At 46.2% G+C, this 21,191-nt stretch overlaps 1 protein-coding gene across 4 annotated transcripts; it reads left to right on the forward strand.

Annotated features, from left to right (window-relative positions):
• Positions 1-1,176: 1,176 nt before the first annotated feature.
• cdk10 (cyclin dependent kinase 10) lies at positions 1,177-10,105 on the forward strand. Of its 4 annotated transcripts, XM_018751468.2 has the most exons (15): positions 1,177-1,245; positions 1,520-1,643; positions 2,124-2,196; positions 2,326-2,397; positions 2,750-2,852; positions 2,967-3,048; positions 3,141-3,208; positions 3,322-3,374; positions 3,475-3,544; positions 3,618-3,677; positions 3,861-3,984; positions 4,145-4,284; positions 4,385-4,437; positions 4,529-4,617; positions 9,822-10,102. In XM_018751468.2, exons 2-15 carry the CDS (start codon positions 1,554-1,556, stop codon positions 10,047-10,049), a joined length of 1,305 nt encoding a protein of 434 aa, XP_018606984.1. In that variant the 5' UTR covers positions 1,177-1,245; positions 1,520-1,553; the 3' UTR covers positions 10,050-10,102. The 4 variants fall into 4 exon arrangements, with proteins under 4 accessions (XP_018606984.1, XP_018606987.1, XP_018606986.1 ...); XM_018751471.2 differs by lacking the exon at positions 9,822-10,102 and having other exon boundaries at positions 4,529-4,821; XM_018751470.1 differs by having other exon boundaries at positions 1,185-1,643; positions 9,822-10,103.
• The last annotated feature ends 11,086 nt before the right edge of the window (positions 10,106-21,191 follow it).

Here is a 21,191-nt window from a genome sequence, read left to right on the forward strand (position 1 = left end):
ATGGTCAGCAGTTGCGGTACATACATACTGTCTGGAAGTTAACTTTATTTCATTTGTTGAATTATCTACTGCTGTATACTAAAGAGGCTGGACCCAGAGTACTGTTATGACAACTGTTTACCTGTTATGTTAGCTTGGATGAGTGAGTACTAATTTTGTGAACGTATTTGCCATTTACTGTAATCGTGTTCAATCTAACTTTTAAATACAGTACTGTGAATATTTTCCAAATTTTATAGTAAAGCTGGAGAATATATAACCTATAAATCAATATAATCTAAAAGTTATACATTCAAAAATGATAAGTAATGTTGTAATAATAAAACTAAGGAGATTAATGTATTTTAATTGTTCTGTATTTTATTAGGAGGGGGGTGCAGTGGTGCAGTGGGTTGGACCGGGTCCTGCTCTCCAGTGGGTCTGGGGTTTGAATCCTGCTTGGGGTGCCTTGTGATGGCCTGGCGTCCCATCCCCCTCCAGTCTTGCACCGTGTTGCTGGGTTAGGCTCTGGTTCCCCGCGACCCTGTATGGGACAAGCGGTTCAGAAATGTGTGTGTGTGTGTGTATTTAATTAGTTTAATTATATCTCATATATTATTTGATTAGTCTGACTCATAGTGTATATTACATTACATTTGAAAATCTAAATGTTCTGCCAGGGGCGATTCCAAGATTTTTTTAAATGAGTTGGCCCGGGGTGGCGGGAGGGGGGGGGTCTACCTAAGTTACGTTACCTATGTTAACTATCTAGCTACGTAATATTATAATAGGACTCTTGGGAGCTTTAGAATCCGAAGGTCGTTCTTATGGTAATCGAGGCTTCAGTCCCCCGACAAACTACATCACTCACTACTGCTGCTGTTATCTGAAGTTCACCTATGCATATTATTGCAGCAGAGAACGACAACACCCCAGTCCACATATTTCAAAATGTATACTTGAGCGCGTTCATACTGTTGACACGCGGTCTATCGAGTCTTGTGTCTACTTCTGGTACTCTGATTCCGCATTGCGAATCAGGCAGCGATTGACAGCGCGCTAATCCAATGGTATTGAGCATTGCCAGATTGACAGTAGTCTAACCCAATGGCGTTGGTGGGGACACTGGCGAGGCCAATCATATTTCAGAGAGGCCGGTGCCACTCCTTTAGACACGCCACTGTCTTGGGTGCTCTACCCGTCTTTCGGGGTGACACTGTTGTGTTTCAAGGGAAAAGTCCCGTCTGCTTTGTTAGAGACTGTCAGGTTGTAGTGCTTCTCATACTTAAGCTTTTCACTTATAGCTTTTTAATAATAATTTGTCACTGAAAAATGTTTTAACAAATATATGATGACGTATTAACATTTAATTAATATTATTAAAACATAACGTAAAGTAAGCGCCGGGGAAAGTGTGTCTAGTCGTCCGCGAGCAGGCCGGAAGCGGAAATCCTTTATGTTAATCATGTTTTAGATTGTCAGTCTGAGCACAAGCCAGTAAATGTTAAGTTTGTGCTGCATCTTGTTCGTTCTGGATCAGAACGCTGTAGCCAATATTGCGGCGTTAAAGAGGGATGGAGGCGACGGTGGACGTGGTTCCAGGTCCGATAAAGCTGAGATCCCTTCGACACAATGGTAGTTTCACGGTACCGCAGCAGGACCGGGTGAGAGATTCGAGTGTCTTAACGCGTGAACATGATGATTCATGCACAGTACACACAGGAGATGTGCAGTAAATACAGTATTAATCTTAAGATACCTACAATTATTTACCCATTTGTATAGCTGGCAAATTTTTTACTGGAGCAATTTGAATTTAGGATAAGTAACTTGCTGAAGGTACTACAGCCGGAGGTGAGATTTGAGCATGTGACCTTTGGATTCAAAGCCAGCAGCCGCTCTAACCACTACACTACAAGCTGTCCCCTTTATGGAGGAATTTCTTTAAAAAAAAAAAAAAACGTAAAATCCCAAAGTAACGTGAGTATTTCTACACACACTCCTTTAAGCCTTAGCCTTCTCACTCTGATTTTGGAATGGCCATGTGAGCACAGTATATTACTTAATGTCACTGTTACCATGTGCTGGAGGGAATGGGATTTGTGTTTGGTGGGACACAGTTGTGATGACTGTCATTCTCTCAGCTGGGGAACTGCAGAAGTGTGAAGGACTTTGAGAAACTCAATCGCATTGGAGAGGGAACTTATGGCATTGTGTGTAAGTACAACCCCTCCTTCTTTGCTGTCTTTAAAAACCCTGAATCTTACTTGTTCATGTCTCTTTGTTTTACCACATTCTTTCACTCTTGTGGCAACAAACCTCCTGCCAAATGTGTTTTATGTGCAGACAGAGCTAGAGACATGAGGAGTGATGAGATTGTGGCTTTGAAGAAGGTGCGCATGGATAAGGAGAAGGATGGTGAGCAGATGTACCTGTCAGATTGATCTGGGGATATGCAGGAGCACTTTGGCACAGCACAATTTGTTGGCATTATTTCACCATTTGTTGAAGCTGGACTCGAATCCCAGACCCACAGGAGAGCAGGACCGCGGCCCAACCCACTGCGCCACTGCACCCCCCTATAAAATTATAAATTAAGGTTTCCTGGGTGTGTCCCCTCCCCCTCCGGCCTTACGCCCTGTGTTACCGGGTAGGCTCCGGTTTCCCGCGACCCCGTATGGGACAAGCGGTTCTGAAAATGTGTGTGTGTGTGTGTGTGTGTGTGTGTGTGTGTGTTGAAGCTGGTTAAAAGGGTTTCTGATATTGTCAGGGATCCCCATTAGCAGTCTGCGGGAGATTACCCTACTATTGCGGCTGAGACATCCCAACATCGTTGAGCTGAAGGAGGTGGTGGTGGGCAATCACTTGGAAAGGTGTGTATTCCACTTTCCTGGTATGTTACACTCACAGGGTTACCCATACCTGGAGTGGTTCACACTGGCATGCTTATGCGAAGCAAGAGATATTTGATTTACGTCCATTTTCAGTCTCTTCCTGGTGATGAGTTATTGTGAACAGGACCTGGCAAGCCTTCTGGAGAACATGCAGGCACCGTTCTCTGAGGCACAGGTGTGTTTGTGTGCTGCTGTTAGATGGCAAGTCTCTCAGTGAAGTGTATGGGTGTGTTTGTCGGTCCATACTGACTTTTCTCTGTCCTTCAGGTGAAGTGTATTGTCCTGCAGCTGCTGAGGGGCCTTGCATATCTGCATCATAATTTCATTCTGCACAGGTGAGGCCTGTTTTCCCCCTCCCTCTGGTTCTTACCCTGCATTACCCCAGCCGGTGTGTTTTCTCTCATTGGTTCTGAAGTGCAGATTTTAATCTCTGTGTGGTCTATTGTAGGGACTTGAAGGTGTCCAATCTGTTGATGACAGATAAAGGTTGTGTAAAGATTGGTGAGTTGGCATTGTTTGCTTCTCTGTAGTCCAGCCAGATGGTAATGCATTGTAGGCAATAGAGTTTGGAATGTAATTAGCATGTCTCCTGTCATCACAGCGGACTTTGGCCTGGCACGGGTCTATGGCATCCCATTGAAGCCCATGACTCCTAGAGTGGTGACACTGTGGTGAGCCTTCAGCCACTACCCTCCATCTTCTCCTGGTCCTCTTGTATCTTGCTGATGAGTATTCTTTCCACAGGTACAGAGCACCAGAGCTATTGTTAGGCTCTAAGACACAGACGACAGCCGTGGACATGTGGTGAGTGTCTCCCGTCTACATTTGTCACATGACACCATTGTTAGTCAGATTTCCCCTAGCCGACAGTGAGTCAAGTCACTTTCTATGTAGGGTCATTAATGCAGTTGCTTTGAGCTCTTGTTTTGCACAGTAGCAGTCTGGAGGTGACACTTTCTTGTGTGTTGGTGTTCATACTGGTCTTAGGGCAGTAGGCTGCATCTTGGCAGAGCTGTTGGCTCATAAACCTCTGCTACCTGGAAGCTCTGAGATCCAGCAGGTTGATCTGATTGTGCAGCTCTTAGGGACACCAAACGAGAACATCTGGCCGGTGAGGAGTGTGTAAATGGGAAAACTCCGTGCTCAAGATCAGAAACAAACCCGCATGATAAAGTTAATAGTACAGCACTTGCTGTGGTCAGAAAGTAACTGCACCATGCTTCTTTTGTTGTATGCATGTGGATTTTTCTGTGCATGTGCATGGCCTGCAGGGCTTTTCTCGTCTGCCACTGGTTGGACAGTACAGTTTGAGGAAACAACCATATAACAACCTGAAGAACAAATTCACTTGGCTGTCCGAGGCAGGACTGCGACTCCTGAACCTGCTGTTTATGTTCAACCCCCAGCGCAGGTATCCCGTACTGCACTAGTTAATGTTTGCTTAGCATTTTACGGTTTTATTTACTCTTATGTAAATACTTTAACCCACCATAGTTTGTGCTTCCTTTCAGGGCCACGGCAAAGGACTCCCTGGAGAGCTCCTACTTCAAGGAGAAACCATTGCGTGAGTGTGTGTGTGTGTGTGTGTGTGTGTGTGTGTGTGTGTGTTAGTTACCCATCCACTGAACTTTGACCTCCCTCTCATCTCTTAACAGCCTGTGAGCCAGAGCTCATGCCCACATTTCCCCATCATCGTAATAAGAGAGCTGCTCCAGCTGCAGAAAATCAGCTGAAACGTTCTAAGGTGTGACCCACACATCAAGCTCACCTATTCACACTCACCTGTCTCTGTGGATCCAAAAAGCAGCATGTTCCTTATGCACCACATGGTGACTGCAGCAAGTGCATTTTCATTGTCCTGTTTATGGATGGAAGACTCCGATACACACATTGGCTGAAGCTGCTTGTCCTGAGTGGGATCGCAGCAAGCCGGCAAGGCTGGCGGGGGGGGGCACCCAGGACAGGACAGGACGCCAGTGGGATTCAAACCCCGGACCCACCAGAGAGCAGGACCTGGTCAAAGGTGCTGCGCCACCCTGTCTGGATGGATGACTTGATATTCTAAATGAAGTATTACATGAAGGTCTGTCACCATTAGTGGTGTGAGGGGAGCAGAGGTGTAACCAGAACTTTTTTTTTTCAGGGGTGGCCAGGTAAGACCCAGTGATTTCATTGGGGTGGCCCAAAAAAAACCTGACATGCTGTATCAAAAGCAACTTCTACAGAGAGAAATTCTGTGAATTCTACAGCATTTATAGATTACCACTGTACATGAGAAATTCGAAGTTACAAATTTATTTCCAGTGTCATACAAAAAAAGGAAAAAATGTAGGCTGATTTCAGAATAACATGACAAAAAGCTTAAAGTCAGCAAGCAGTCTTATGGGGCTCTCATTAAACAAAATGAACACAAGTCTTTCACACAAAAGTGTGTAGACATGCTACACCCTGCTTACTCAGTCTATATTATAGCAGCCCTTCTTTAAACTTTTAATGTTTGTTTGGCCAATCAAGCTTTTGCCCTGAAAACAGCTGTCAAGTGACATTACAAAAAGGGAAATGTTACAGATTAGGAACTTTAGACAAGTTTTCTGAAACAGAGAAGTGTATAAAAGAAAAGAAAAAAAGCTATAGCCATTTTCTGCATCCAAATGATAAATTATTAAACTCAATCCTATGTCCCCTATAAAGAAAAATCAAAATGTTCAACAGTACTAAATCTCTGTACACTTACAGGTGAAAAATGCACTTTATTTATCAACAAAAAAAGATATCCAGAAACTCATCCAGATTTAGCAATGTTGCTCTTCTACATTCCATGCTGAAAATCCCCAGATTGCTCAACCTTTCTTCTGCCATGCTACTTCTAAGATGAGTTTTGATAAGCTTCAGGCAGCAGTACTGAATGGAATTGCAACTGCAATTTTACACAGCCTAAAGAATTTCTGGAAAACATCCTTATTTGGCTCCACAAAAACAGCTAGGTCTAATGTACTGGATGATTTCTGTATCATGTTTTACCTTTCAATCCAAAATTGTCTTTACTAGGTACAGCTCATGTACAAGGTCTTCAAGATCAGACCCATACATCCAACCAAATGGAGACAGAACATCCTTTTCACAGAATGTTTGACTAGATGGATTTAGTGCTTGGATATACCCCTCATAATGTCACAATTTTGTTCTGAAAATCTAGTCCTCAGCTCATTTAGCATCATGTCCAAATGCTGGTAAAATACTCCTCTTCTGAAACAGTTTGCTGTTCTGAGCTGCTTGACTTCCTGCTGTGAACATGACACAGGTTGCTTCTAGCTTAGAACTTTGTTTCCTCTTTTGTTTGAGAAAGGTTTCTGTACAGATATTACACTGCTCAGTTATATCCAAAATGGTTGTCCAGAAAACAAATACCTGCTCATTCCTATAATTTTTAAATGTGCAAATGAGTGCCTCCACTAGGTCTACTGCTTTTGCCAGGTGAAGTCTGGAGCATGTCAGAAAGAATTTTGCATCTCCAAAAAGTTTTTTTTAAATGTTGCTAGAAACGCAATAAACTCCAAGCCAATTTCGAATAGAAGGTCTTGGGTATCTACTAACCTTTCCCCAATTTGTTTCCCAGCTATTTCTTCTGGGGCTCGTACTACTGCTGGCAACCTGTCTGCTAAATTGTGACAGGCCAAATACCTGCATTCCCACCGTGTGTCACTCAACCGTTGAAGTTCTCTGGGAGCACCTGAATACATTTCACCTTGAATTTGCAGCCATTTTTAGTGCACCACTCATTCAGACATGAAGAGCTTTTGTAACAAGAAAAAGAAGCAATTAGCTTCTGGCATTACTTTTACTGTGTCAACAAGCACAAGGTTGAAGCAGTGAGCATTACCGTGCACATAAAAGGCTTGCTTTGCCACCTGCTTTACACGTGTCTACACCACGATGGGGGGGGCGCAGTGGCGCAGTGGGTTGGACCACAGTCCTGCTCCCCGGTGGGTCTGGGGTTCAAGTCCTGCTTGGGGTACTTTGCAACGGACTGGCGTCCCGTCCTGGGTGTGTCCCCTCCCCCTCCGGCCTTACGCCCTGTGTTACCGGGTAGGCTCTGGTTCCCCGTGACCCTGTATGGGACAAGCAGTTCTGAAAATGTGTGTATGTGTACACCACAATGCTTACCACTCATGACTGCAGTCCCATCATAAGACTGACCTACCAGATTACTCCTGTATTCCAGACCATATCTTTCCGGTGTCAATATTCCTTTGTATGAATCCTTCTGCATCTAAGCATTCAGTCTGTTCAAATTGTAAAAAACTTTCATTTATTACGCCATTGTAATAGTACTTTACTACAAAAAAAATCTGCTCTTTTTTGCTAAGGTCTTTAGTTTCATCTGCTACTGTGCTGAACACCTCACTTTTCTTGACCTCTTATTATTGAGGTGCCCACCATCTCTGCTAAGCAAACCAGAATCTCATTCTGGATATTGGCACTTGTATAGTTTGCATAGCCAACTGCATTCATTTTCTTCATAATGTTAGGATTATGTTTTGCAATCAGCTCCAATATTAAAAAGTTCCCTTTTCTGTCTGATTCTATTGTTTCATTGCGCCCTCTTTGGCCAGTGTTTTGTGTTGCGGTGTAAACCAAAATCTCATAACATTTTAATATAATCCCGGTCCTCTTAACCTTTTTTTGCAGTGACTTTAGCTAACACTAGCTAAGTTATGCGATTAATGGTAAGCTAATGTTTCTCATGATGAAACGTCGCAGTACCTCAACTTTAACAAAATGGTAGTGAAATCTAGGTAAATAACACTGATTTTAATCACCATATCCTCTTGCATTGGTCACAGGGCTGCTGGGTTTGGAGTTTAGGATGAATGCAGGGGACTTAAATGACCTGGCTACTACCTTCCTTTTTTTTTTTTTTTTTTTTTTTTTTGGTGTGTGATTGCAGGATGTGAGGAGTGCCCTGGTCGGTCAGGCATGTACACACACACTTTCTGAACCGCTTGTCCCATACAGGGTTGCAGGGAACCAGAGCCTAACCCAGCAACTCAAGGCACAAGGCTGGAGGGGGAGGGGACACACCCAGGACAGGGGGCCAGTCTGTCGCAAGGCACCCCAAGTGGGACTTGAACCCCAGACCTACTGGAGTGCAGGACCTGGTCCAACCTACTGCACCACTGCCTCCCCCTCATCAGACACCTATGAAATGTTTAAAGCTATTGACTTGTTCATCGAGCACATGGTGTGTATACTGGGAGCTGGAGTTCCTGAAAACAGGTACATATTTGACCACCAGCAAAAGGATGGTATACTGATGTAAAACAAAAACCAGGAAGTTCTGTACACAGTGAGCTACAGTGGTACTGGGTGAGAAAAACAATTTTGTTTGAAGTGGACCAATTTCATGCGTTCTGAAAATTTTTGCTTAATTTCTGAAGCAGGTTAAGATGTTAAGTAGTTCAGATATATCCTACAGTTTCCACAGGAATGACCATCGTGTTCAAAGAGTTAGAAACGCCCATCTACCTGCGCTATACACATCATTCCATTTAAATGTCCTCAGTAGTCCTTCCCTTCTAACTGGGATAATGGTAGGGAAAACATGCTACTGAAACAAAAAAAAAAAAACTAAAAATATTGAGCACAAAATTCTCAATATTTAGACAATTTGTTCAAAACTCACATGTAGACATGGTTGCTGAGCGGCACGATTTCTGCTGCCACATCCAGAAACGGAAGTGATAATACCTAGATGTGCTGAGAAATTGCTCAAAACAAATATAATTTTATGTGAAATATTTGCATTTATTCATTTAGCAGACAATTTTCTCAAAGTGATGTACATCTCACAGAAAAATACAGCAAGTGCATTACATCAACAAAAAGAGACCTGGTGTCATGGCCACCAGGCTCAAGCGCAGTGCTCATGACCGAGTTTAATTTCCAAAAGGGAGAGGTGAAGGTCAGACGATCTGCAAACATCATACATGGGGGGGAAAGACAGGAATCATGTATCCTCAGACATAGCCATATGGACCCAGCAATTGCTCTTTGTAGAAGTTCCACATGGAAGTGCCTCCGGAGCTGCCTTTTATGCGGTGTTCCTTTATTGGGCAGCAGGTGTCCCTGATGGGCTGGCCAATGGGACTTTGACACGTGGATACAGACGCATGATTTTAAAGCACTGCTAATGTGTTACTTTCCACCCTATGAACCAATGTACATGTAGCCCACCCACTCAATTCTGGTTTTTAGGTCTTTGCATGGGAGGTGAATTGGTGGTGTCAAATAAAACATAACTTGTATCTTATGGACTAGTTGTATAACTGACTAGGGGGTGTACAAAGGCCTAGTTAGTGTGTTGTATTGCTATACCTTTATTGTGAGCTTAGCCCTCCCATGCAACACAACCATAGTCCTTTCCCCTCTAAATAAAAAAACACCACAGTACAAACACACGAATAAGAAAAATTATGCTATCAGAATGCAATAAAAAAAATAGGAAAAATATTTAATGCAGAACCCGATAATTCGCAGTGACATATTTTAAGGATAACAAAACACACAACTGAGTACCTGGGTGTGGTGGTGCAGTGGGTTTGGCCAGGGCCTGCTCTCTGATGGGTTTGGGGTTTGAGTCCTGCTTGGGGTGCCTTATGACGGACTGGCTTCCCATCCTGGGTGTGTCTCCTCCCCCTCCAGCCTTGTGTCCTATGTTGCTGGGTTAGGCTCCAGCTTGCTGTGACCCACTTGGGACAAGAGGCTTCAGTCAGTGCTGTGTGTGTGTGTGTGTGTGTGTGTGTGTGTGTGTGTGTGTGTGTGTGTGTGTGTGCGTGTGCGTGCTCCTTTCAGACTACCACTGTATCTCCTGCCCAGTAGGCAGAATATGATTGCGGTGCAATACTTCCTCAGGGCCCAGTTCACTGTCTGACTTCAATTTGAACACAGGCAACCCAGGAAGTTGACTCTCCACAATATAAGGGGTGTCTTTCCAGCAGTCAGCAAGCTTGGCCCTCCCTTGTAGTCCAAGATTTCAGATCAAGACCCAGTCACCAGGGACTAAAGAGCAGTAACAGACCCTCTGATCATAGTGCCACTTGTTTCCTTTGTTTCTCTTCTCTGCTATACTCTCAGCCAACTGACAGGAAGCTTCAAGCTCACGCTTCACATTTTTGACATATCTTGAAAAGGATTTGACGGAGGTACCGTCACCTGAAACTCCAAATGCCACATCTACTGGCAACCTGGCTTCTCCTCCAAACATTAGGAAATATGGTGAATAGCCTGTTGACTAATTCAGCGTGTAATTGTACGCATGTACAAGATGGCTGATGTGTTTACTCCATTTCCTTTGGTCTTTGTGCATCAAGGGTCTCAAGCATGTCAAGCAGAGTTCTGTTAAACTGCTTAGGCTGGGGATCACCCTGAGGATGCTAGGGTGTAGTTCTAGATTTCTTTATGCCAAGCATGCTCAACAAGTCATGGATGAGCCAACTCTCAAATCCCTGCCTTGATCGGAGTGCACCCTCTTGGGTCAACCATAGCAGACAAAGTATTTCTCCCACAGGACATTAGCAACCATTGCTGCCTTCTGATCCCTGGTTGCAAAAGCTTGAGCATGCAGTGACCTGTAACCACAAGCACATTGCAGAGGTTCCTGGAATAAGGCTCAATCGTCAGGAAATTCATGCAGACAAGATCCATCGGTTCATTACTGTGAAGATGTGACAACTCAGCAGCCCTCTTGGGCAGTGTCTTCCTCTGAATACATTTGAGACAGCTTTTACAGTACCTTTCAACCTGTGCTTTCACACGAGGCCAATAAAACCTTTTTCGTAGCAGCCCATAAGTCTTGGCAAACCCGAGATAGCCTGAATGGTCATGCAAAGACCGGACCATTGTCTCTCCGAACTCTTGGGGAAGCAACAGTTGCTGGTGAGGCGTCTTGTTCGGTGGCTTATTCATCCTCTACAATACATAATCTACAACCTGTAACTTATCCCACTCTTTTAGCAGAAAGGACATATCAGGATGTTTCCCTTTGTTGGCACATCCGGCATTCTTCTGATTAACTGCATGTCGCACTTCGCCAATGCATTAGTCTTTCTGCTGTGAATATGATAGGTCTGTCAAAGTCAATTTGGGCAGCTGCTGAATGTTCAAGAAAGACAAGTTGCAATAGGCTTTAGGTACCGCCCTTTTTGATGAGCTCATGAGGTCAACAACTCTGCAGTGACAATAGCGAGGTGGTCTGACTGAGGACATCTAGCAGACAGCTTGGACCGTGTCAGCCAGCATGGCCCCCTCCCCCCTAAGAAGCCTCGTGATAGACATGTCAGCACTGTGACAAGGCATCTGCCTCAACGTTCTGCTTCCGATACTTCAGGTTGAAATCATATGTAACAAGTTCCACCAGCCATCGATGCCCTGCTGTGTCCAACTTAGCTGTGGTTAGGACATAATGAGTCTGTGTGCACCTCAAACTTGACTCCGTAGAGGTAATCATGCAGCTTGTTGGTGACTGCCCACTTCAGTGCCAAAAACTCCAGTTTATGTGTGGGGTAATTTTTCTCTGCTGGGGAGAGGCTTCTACTGACAAAAGCCGCAAGATGCAGGCCCTCTCCCTGATCCTGATAGAGGACATCCCCCAAACCTTCTTTACTAGCATCAACATGCAGCACATAAGGCAGTCCTGGGTTGGCGATGGCCAGAACAGGCACCTTTGTGACACGCCGTTTTAGTGTTTCAAAAGCTTTCTTGCACTCCTCATCCCACCTAGGCCCAAATGGCTCTGAAGGGTGGTGCCACTCTTTTGTTTCCAGACCTGGTTTTGGTTTCCTTCCATCTTGGAGGGCAGCCTTAGCCCGCGCCCCTCTTCTTGGCCCTCTAGCTACGATGCAGCCCTGCAGCAGCTGATTGAGGGGATGACAGACTTTGGAGAAATCTTTCACAAACTGTCTGTAGCACCCACAAAAACCGAGGAAGGAGCGAAGAGCAGTAATGACCTCTGGGTGTGGCCACGACTTCACAGCTTCAATCTTCGAAGGATCTGTGGCGATGCTATCTCTAGACACAACGTGCCCAAGGTAAGTCACTGAGGGGGAGCAAAACTAGCACTTGAATCATGACAACTTCAGTCCATCCTCCTTTAATCTATCCAACACCTTAAGAAGGCGCTGCTCATGTTTCTCCAACGTTCGACCAAATACAATGATGTCATCGAGATACACCAGGCATTCCAGGAGATTCATATCTCTGATAGTCCGCTCCATGACCTGGTGGAAGGTTGCTAGGGCCCCACATGTCTCTTGTGGTATTCGCTCAAACTGATAAAATCCTGCTGGGCAGATGAATGCAGTCTTTTGCCTGCAGCACTCAGAGGGATCTGATAATAACCGCTTCTGAGGCCAAGCACACTGAACCATTGGCTACCACTCAGGCAGGACAGAGCATCTTCCACATGAGGGACTGTGTACTGATCAGGAACCGTTCTCCTATTGAAGGTCCTGTAGTCCACACACATGCATATGGCTCAGTTTTTCTTAAGAACTACAATGATTGGAGAAGCATAAAGACTCAGAGATTTTGAGATGATTCGAGCCTCTTTCAGATCATTCAGATGTTTCCTCACATCCTCTAGATCCCTTGGTGGTAAACGTCTGGAACGTCCTCTGAAAGGTGTTTCACTTATCACTCAAGTGTGGTGTTGTGTACACCCAACACTTATTTATTTATTTATTTTTATTTTTTATAGAGCACTTTAACACAGGCATACAGCAAGAAAAACTGATACAAACAAAGAAGACAGTCAACTAATGGCTACCATAATGAAGAAATTATAGAGCTACAAGTATACCTACTGGCCACCGGGGAAAGGAACAAAAACTCCCAACTGAAGGTTGAGGGAGAAAAAAAAACCTCTGGGGGTCCACGGGCCAGTGGTTGCCCACCCCTCCTGGGCATTCTAGAAAGTAACAATTTGTAAGCCAGTGTTTAACAAGTAATTATAACGTTGGTAAATGGCATCTTGGATCCCCAGCTCGGCATGGAACGTCTCGATCGTCATGGCAGATGGACATCATCCTCTGTCAGCATGGGATTCGTCTGTCACCATTAACTGGCCTCCTCAGGTCTTATGTAACGAGGTAGTGCTCAACGAGAAGATAGGACAGAGTTAGTAATTTGTTACTTAAGTAAATTTAGAATGCATTTTTGTAAGGGTGATAAAATAAACAACCAAGGCAGGTTAAATTACATTATGAGGTGGAATGCCTGAGTGAACATATAAGTCTTAAGTCGCGATTTGAAAACAGAAACAGACGGGGCATTCTAACAGTAACTGGTAGACTATTCCACAGTTTAGGTGCTCTATAACTAAAGGCGCGACCTCCTACTGAGGTCTTATTGATCACAGGTACTTTAAGGTAATCTAATGAACGGAGATATCGTCCTGGGATATAAAAATTAATGATCTCACAAAGGTAAGCTGGAGCAATGCCATGTATTGCCTTACAGGTCAAAAGTAGGATTTTATAATCAACTCTATAAGAAACCGGGAGCCAATGCAAGGATTTAAGTACCGGTGTTATATGGTCGTACTTCCTAGTTCTAGTAACAATTCTCGCAGCAGCATTTTGTACCAACTGTAGCCTGGATACAGTCTGGTACGTACAACCCGACAATAAAGCATTACAGTAATCCAGCCTGCTGGAAACAAAAGCATGAACCAGTTTCTCAGAATCCCGTCTACAAAGCAATCACCGCATTTTAGCTATGCTTCTTAATTGAAGGAAGCACAACTTAGTCAAAGCATTTACATGCGATACAAATGACAGCTTTCCATCCAGCAGGCCACCCAAATCCTTGACACAATCCGGACGCTTGAAGGTAATACCATTTGTTGTAAAGATTGGTGTGATTATGTCGAGAGTTTTAGCATCACCACCCACCACAAGTACCTCTGTTTTACTGGCATTTAGAGATAAAAAATTATTACTCATCCATAATTTTATACTGGTAAAACAATAACGACACCACATGTGATGGATCATCAGGCTTGAACAATACATAAAGCTGTGTGTCATTGGCATACGAATGGAAATTAGCATTGTGCTTGCAAATAATATCACCCAGTGGTAACTTATAAAGTGAGAACAGTAATGGACCCAACACAGAGCCCTGTGGCACACCATACTGAACTGTAGTAGAGATGGAACGGGTGCTGTCATCAGATTTCAATACAAATTGTTCACGGTTAGCTAAATACGATTCAAACCACTTCAGAACAGTACCTCTTAGTCCAACCAGGTTTCCAAGTCTACTCAGTAGGATACTATGATCTACAGTATCAAATGCAGCACTCAAATCTAGTAACATAAGAATAGAGGTCTGACCAGCATCAGAAGAAATGAGAATATCATTAACAATACGTGTAAGTGCCGTTTCAGTGCTGTGACCAGTGCGGAAACCAGACTGAAATTTTTCAAATATATTATGGTGATTAAGATATTTTACAATTTGGGAAGCTATGATTTTTTCTAGAATTTTCAATAAAAACAGTAGATTGGAGATCGGTCTATAATTACATGGGTTATTACAGTCCAGATCTGATTTCTTTAGTAGGGGTCTAATAACGGCGATTTTAAGGGCTTTTGGAACACAGCCATTTAGTAACGACGTATTAACAATACCCCTCCGCGAACCGCCACCTTACCAAGGTGGAGGGGTTTGAGTGCCTGAATGATCTCAGGAGCTATGTTGCCTGGGGCTATATGCCCCTGGTAGGGTCTCCCAAGGCAAACAGGTCCTGGGTGACAGACGAGACAAAGCGCGGTTCAAAATCCCCTTATGACTATTAAATCAAGGCTCTCGTTCACCCCGCCCGGTATGGGGTCACGGGGGCCCCACCCTGGAGCCAGGCCTGGGGGGGGGGGCTCGCATGTGAGTGCCTGGTGGCCAGGTCTATGCCCACGGGGCCTGGCCGGGCTTAGCCCGAAGCCAAGAGGTGGAGCCGCTCTTCGGTGGGCTCACCACCTGCCGGAGAGGACATAAGGGGCCGGTGAGTTGTGATTTGGGCGGTGGTCGGGGCTGAGTGCCCGCCCGACCCAAACCTCGGACGCCAACTCTGGCTCTTGGGACTTGGAATGTCACCTCATTGGCGAGGAAGGAGCCTGAGCTAGTGCAGGAGGTTGAGAGATACCGTCTAGATATAGTCGGGCTCACTTCCACTCACAGCTTGGGTTCTGGAACCACTCTTCTCAACCAAGGGTGGGCTCTCCACTATTCTGGCGTTGCCAAGGGTGAGAGGCAACGGGCGGGTGTGGGCTTATTAATAGCCCCCCAGTTCAGCCGCCATGTGTTGGAGTCTACTCCGGTGAATGAGATGGTCGTCTCCCTGTGCCTTCGGGTCAGGGAACGGTCTCTCACTGTCGTTTGTGCTTATGCGCCTAGCGGCAGTGTAGAGTACCCGGCCTTTTTAGAGTCCCTGGGGGGCGTGCTGGAAAGCACTCCCACTAGGGACTCTGTCGTTCTACTGGGGGACTTTAACGCCCACGTGGGCAGCGACAGTGACACCTGGAGGGGCGTGATTGGGAGGAACGGCCTCCCTGATCTGAACCCGAGTGGTGAGTTGTTACTGGATTTCTGTGCTAGTCACGGTTTGTCCATAACGAACACCATGTTCATGCATAAGGGTGTCCATCAGTGCACTTGGCACCAGGACACCCTAGGTCGGAGGTCGATAGTCGACTTTGTAGTCGTTTCTTCTGATCTTTGGCCATATGTCTTGGACACTCGGATGAAGAGAGGGGCTGAGCTGTCAACTGATCACCACCTGGTGGCGAGTTGGATTCGATGGCGGGGGAAAAAGCTGGACAGACCTGGCAGGCCCAAACGCATAGTGAGGGTCTGTTGGGAACGTTTGGCGGAGGCCCCTGTCAGAGAGGTCTTCAACTCCCACCTCCGACAGAGCTTCAACCAGGTCCCCAGGGAGACTGGGGACATTGAGTCCGAACGGACTATGTTCCACACCTCCGTTGGTCGGGGCGGCGGTTCGGAGCTGCGGCCATAAAGTCTCCGGTGCCTGTCGCGGCAGCAATCCCCGAACACGGTGGTGGACACCGGAGGTAAGGGATGCCGTTAAGCTAAAGAAGGAGTTCTATCAGGCCTGGCTGGCTCATGGGACTCCTGAAGCAGTTGACGGGTACCAGTGGGCCAGACGGAACGTGGCTCTAGCAGTCGCCGCGGCAAAAACTCAGGCCTGGGAGGAGTTCGGTGAGGCTATGGAGGAAGACTTTCGGTTGGCCTTAAAGAGATTCTGGCAAACCGTCCGGTGACTCAGAAGGGGAAAGCGGTGTTCCACCAACACTGTTTACAGTGGAAGTGGTGCGCTGCTGACCTCAACTGAGGATGTCCTCGGGCAGTGGAAGAAGTACTTTGAGGATCTCCTCAATCCCTCTGACGCGCCTTCCGTAGAGGAAGCTGAGGCCGGGGACTCGGAGGGGGACTCGTCCATTACCCTGGCTGAAGTTGCTGAGGTAGTCAAAAAACTCCTCGGTGGCAAGGCTCCGGGGCTGGATGAGATCCGCCCCGAGTTTCTCAAGTTGTGGGGTTGTCTTGGCTGACACGCCTCTGCAGTGTTGCGTGGAGCTTGGGAACGGTGCCTCTGGACTGGCAGACCGGGGTGGTGGTCCCTCTTTTTAAGAAGGGGGACCGGAGATTGTGTTCCAACTATAGGGGGATCACACTCCTTAGCCTCCCCGGGAAAGTCTATGCCGGGGTACTGGAGAGGAGAATCCGACCGATAGTCGAACCTCAGATCCAGGAGGAGCAATGCGTTTTTCGCCCTGGCCGTGGAACACTGGACCAGCTCTATACCCTCACTAGGGTGTTGGAGGGTTCATGGGAGTTTGCCCAACCAGTCCATATGTGTTTTGTGGACCTGGAGAAGGCATTCGACCGTGTCCCTCGTGGCATCCTGTGGGGGGTACTTCGGGATTATGGGGTTTAGGGCTCGCTGCTACGGGCTGTTCGTTCCCTGTATGACCGGAGCAGGAGCTTGGTTCGCATTGCCGGCAGTAAGTCAGACCTGTTCCCGGTGCATGTTTGACTCCGCCAGGGCTGCCCTTTGTCACCGATTCTGTTCATTATCTTTATGGACAGAATTTCTAGGCGCAGCCAGGGAACGGAGGGTGTCTGTTTTGGTGGCCGCAGGATCTCGTCTCTGCTTTTTTGCGGACGATGTGGTCCTGTTGGCTTCATCGAATCAAGACTTACAGCGTGCACTGGAGATGTTTGCAGCCGAGTGCGAAACTGCGGGGATGAGAATCAGCACCTCCAAATCCGAGACCATGGTCCTCAGTCGGAAAAAGGTGGATTGCCCCCTCCGGGTTAGGGGGGAGCTCCTTCCTCAAGTGGAGGAGTTTAAGTATCTCGGGGTCTTGTTCACGAGTGAGGGAAAAATGGAGCAGTAGGTTGACAGACGGATTGGTGCGGTGTCATCATATCCACTGGGAAAAGGTATGCAATAGGCATTCCACGTTTTAATGTCATTGGCTGACAAGACATATTCCTCAAAGTGACTGCAAGGTGACGGCAATGGACAGTTGCTGGTTTCTCTACAGCAGGCATTACCAGAAGCCTTTCCGGGAAGTAGCCCTCCTCTGGGTGATCTATAACCACAGCCTAACTATTCAGGCACCCAGAGAACTTTGGAGTTCCAACCACTGTAGCAATGTCCCCTGGGGTCAGAGTGAAAGGCTTGCCCCTCATGAACCAGACGGTCCCTCACCTTGCCTCAGCTATGCCGTCGGAAGCTTCCGAGAACTTCTCATACGCTTCTTTTATTACTGGGTGGACAGCGAGGGTAGCTAAGAAATTTCCCCCCTTTTGTATTATGCAGGATTGAAAGAGCCTCCTAACTATGGAGGTGTTTGTACCAACCACCACAGAAACCTCCCCTTTTACAGCCAGGTCTGGACACCCAAGCATTTCTATGGTCTCCACTACTCCAACTACGTCTCCAATGAACTCCAGTTTCAAGCACAGATAGCCATCATATGGATATCAATCCACACTGAGGCCCCAAATCTCTAGGCACCCAATAGGGGTCAAAGGTAAGTGCTTCAAATACTGGGCATAAAGGGAGCAATAGAGTAACCTGGGACCCGCTATCAAGCAAAGCTTTAGCGTAAATGCCCTCAATTTCTACAGAGACAATAGCACTGGGTCCAACTAAACCCTTTGGCAATTTAACCTCCCTTGGTCGTAGAATGTCACACCTTATGGAACGTGTTTTCTTCAGGGCGGCAGACCGTTCTTTCACTGGGCCCCTGGGAAGTTTCCCTTTAGCTACCTTAGTTTCAGCAGACGTTTAGTCACTTTTCGGAGGTTCTTTGGATTAGGACACTTGGAAGTGACCATCTTCACCACACCTATAGCAAAAGACGTCTACACGATACTGAGCTTTGGAAGTGCCCTCCCTTCCGCAGGCATATGAGTTTCCTGTGCTCTTCGGATTTAGATTCTGTGTGATCTGTTGTGATACACCATCAGAGACAGCTACAGAGGCAGAAAACAGCCAGGCAACCTCTGTCTTCAGCCCTCTGAACTCTTCCCTCAGCCTCTCTATTTCCTGACTATTCCCCACTACTACAGGTACTGCAACATTTTCTGGCTGCACTGGTACGGGGGAGGGTGTAGCACACTCCACACACCTAACCATAGCTGGAATAGCAGCATTCTTCACACTTATCCTTGCCAGGATCATCTCCTCTTCTCACACCTCACGAAGAAACTCAACAAAACTTGGAGGAGGTTTGAGTTTATACGTTGTTCTGATGCGAATGGCAACGAGGTCATGAGACAGAGTTCCTCTTGCAACCTGCTCGATGCTAAATTGTCAGCCACCTCAACTTCACCTTTACGATGAACTGCTTCCAGGGCTTTGAGGTAATCATTAGCAGTGAAAGAGGGATTACTGACTCTCAAACACTGGACAATGTCTGCTGCTGGCCCTTTAAGACTCTCAGCTATCCTTTGCTTCTTGACAATATCCACATACTGCCACTCGTCCAGCATGTAGGTGGTCTGCTCAGCCCAGGCGTCATACCCTTCCTCTCCAGGTGGAGCTGGTTTCATACTGGAGAACAAGTGAAGTTTACGATAGCCTGGTCCATCTGCAGGCGTGGCTTGGCATTTCTCAACAAGTGAGGAGACAGCATTCACGAGTTCGGTATTCAAGTCCAGAGCAATAGATGGCACTGGAGCAGAACTAAGCCAACCTGACATATCAGCTAAAGTCTTCTCTTCACTGGCCAGGAATGACAGGAGCTTAGCCTGGAAACCTCCTTTTTCACTAAGCATAGGGCACTCTTGGGTATCACTGACATTAACTACCCAGGGCCCCAACTTACCTCTAGCTGAGAACTGTTCAGGTATGGTAGCCTTAGTCATATCATTTGTAGTTTCAACTAAAACAAGTTGGTTCTTATCAGCATCTCCTAAACACCATCCTCTTACTTTACAGTGACCAAATATTTTACCCCATCCACACACACAGACACACACTTTCTGAACCGCTTGTCCCATACAGGGTCGCAGGGAACCAGAGCCTACCCGGCAACACAGGGCGCAGGGCCAGAGGGGGAGGGGACACACCCAGGACAGGACGCCAGTCCATCGCAAGGCACCCCAAGCGGGACTCGAACCCCAGACCCACCGGAGAGCAGGACTGCAGTCCAACCCACTGCACCACCGCACCCCCCTTTACCCCCATCCCGTACCTTGTAAATAGTCTCATCATCAAGAAAAATCCCACTAAGCACTATTGTGGAGCACTATTGTGCTTTTCTAACATCCAATACCCTTGTCATCACACCATTGGAATATCTGCTCTGACTCCATGTTGCAACAACTTTCCAGATGTCAAATTACAAAATGCACCCCAAAACACACTTCAGTGACCATAGGGCTATAAATGCCTCTGTTGGTATTTGATGTCCCTCTTAGAAAAATGTACTCACAATTACAGAAAAACAGTAAACAGATCCCAGATGTGCCCCCACATGTAGCCCACCCACTCAATTCTGGTTTTTAGGTCTTCACATGGGAGGTGAACTGGTGGTGTCTACGAAAACATAACTTTGAGATGCATCTCCTGCAGCTTACAGACTAGGTATATGACACTGACTAGGGTGCAGAAAGGCCCAGTTAGTACGTTGTATCGTTATACCGTTACATTTATTCATTGATGTTTGTATCAATTTTTCTTGCTGCATGCCTGTGTTAAAGCGCTCTGTGTCACTGTGTGAGAAGAGCGCTCCATAAAAATAAAATAAATAAATTTAGCTGACACTTTTCTTCAGGGCAACTTACAGGGTTGAGGCTACAGTACAATTATTTACCCATTTATACAGCTGGGTAATTTTTTACTGGAGCAATTTAGGGTAAGCACCTTGCTCAATGGTACTACAGCTAGAAGTAAGGCACAAACCTGTTACTTTCGGGTCCAAAGGCAGTAGCTCTAACCACTACACTACCAGCTGTCCCTGTTAGTGTGAGCTTAGCCTCCCATGCAACACACTTGGCAACCATAGCCCTTATGTCTTTTCCCCTCTAAAAAAAAAACACCACAGTACAAACACACGAATAAGAAAAATTACACTATCAGAGTGTAATAAAAAAAATAGAAGAAATATTTAATACAGATCCCGATAACTCACAACGACATATATTAAGGATAACAAAGAAAACACACAACTTAGTATCCAGGTTTTTCCCCGTTTATGGTACCTCAGACGTTGGTGCGCTTCTTGGAGCTCAGCTGTTCCCCACGAAGGGAAAAAAAGAGTTTTCACTCACTGCTCCTTCGAAACTCTCCAACGGTCAACAACCAGTCCTCCAATTCTCTCTCCAACGAGGGCAGTGCGGTTGCAAATCCCGGGCTGGCGCTCTGTCCGCATGCAGCTCACCCTGGGGTCCTTTCCCGGTGTACCAATTCCCAGACATTTATGCTGCCTCAGCTTTGGTTGCAGAGGAAACAACCCAGTGTGAATGCGTCTTCCTCACACTCGCAACTTCCCCTCTCAACGAGGTAACCAGAGTTAACAAAACCAAACTCGATTCCTTTTCTTTCCAGGAGTTACCCTTTAATATAACACAGCAGTCTATTAACTCAATAAGTCACAAAACTTAACTAATTATCAAACTTTTCACACCGCTTCATCTTCGTCTCTCCGTCTCCCACCTCTTCCTTTTTTCTTTTTTCCCCTTTCCCCCGGAATTCCCCCCCACAAAATTTATCCTATTTTCCGTTTGCAC

The sequence above is a fragment of the Scleropages formosus genome, chromosome 1, assembly GCF_900964775.1.
Source record: "Scleropages formosus chromosome 1, fSclFor1.1, whole genome shotgun sequence".
Classification (NCBI taxonomy): domain Eukaryota; kingdom Metazoa; phylum Chordata; class Actinopteri; order Osteoglossiformes; family Osteoglossidae; genus Scleropages; species Scleropages formosus.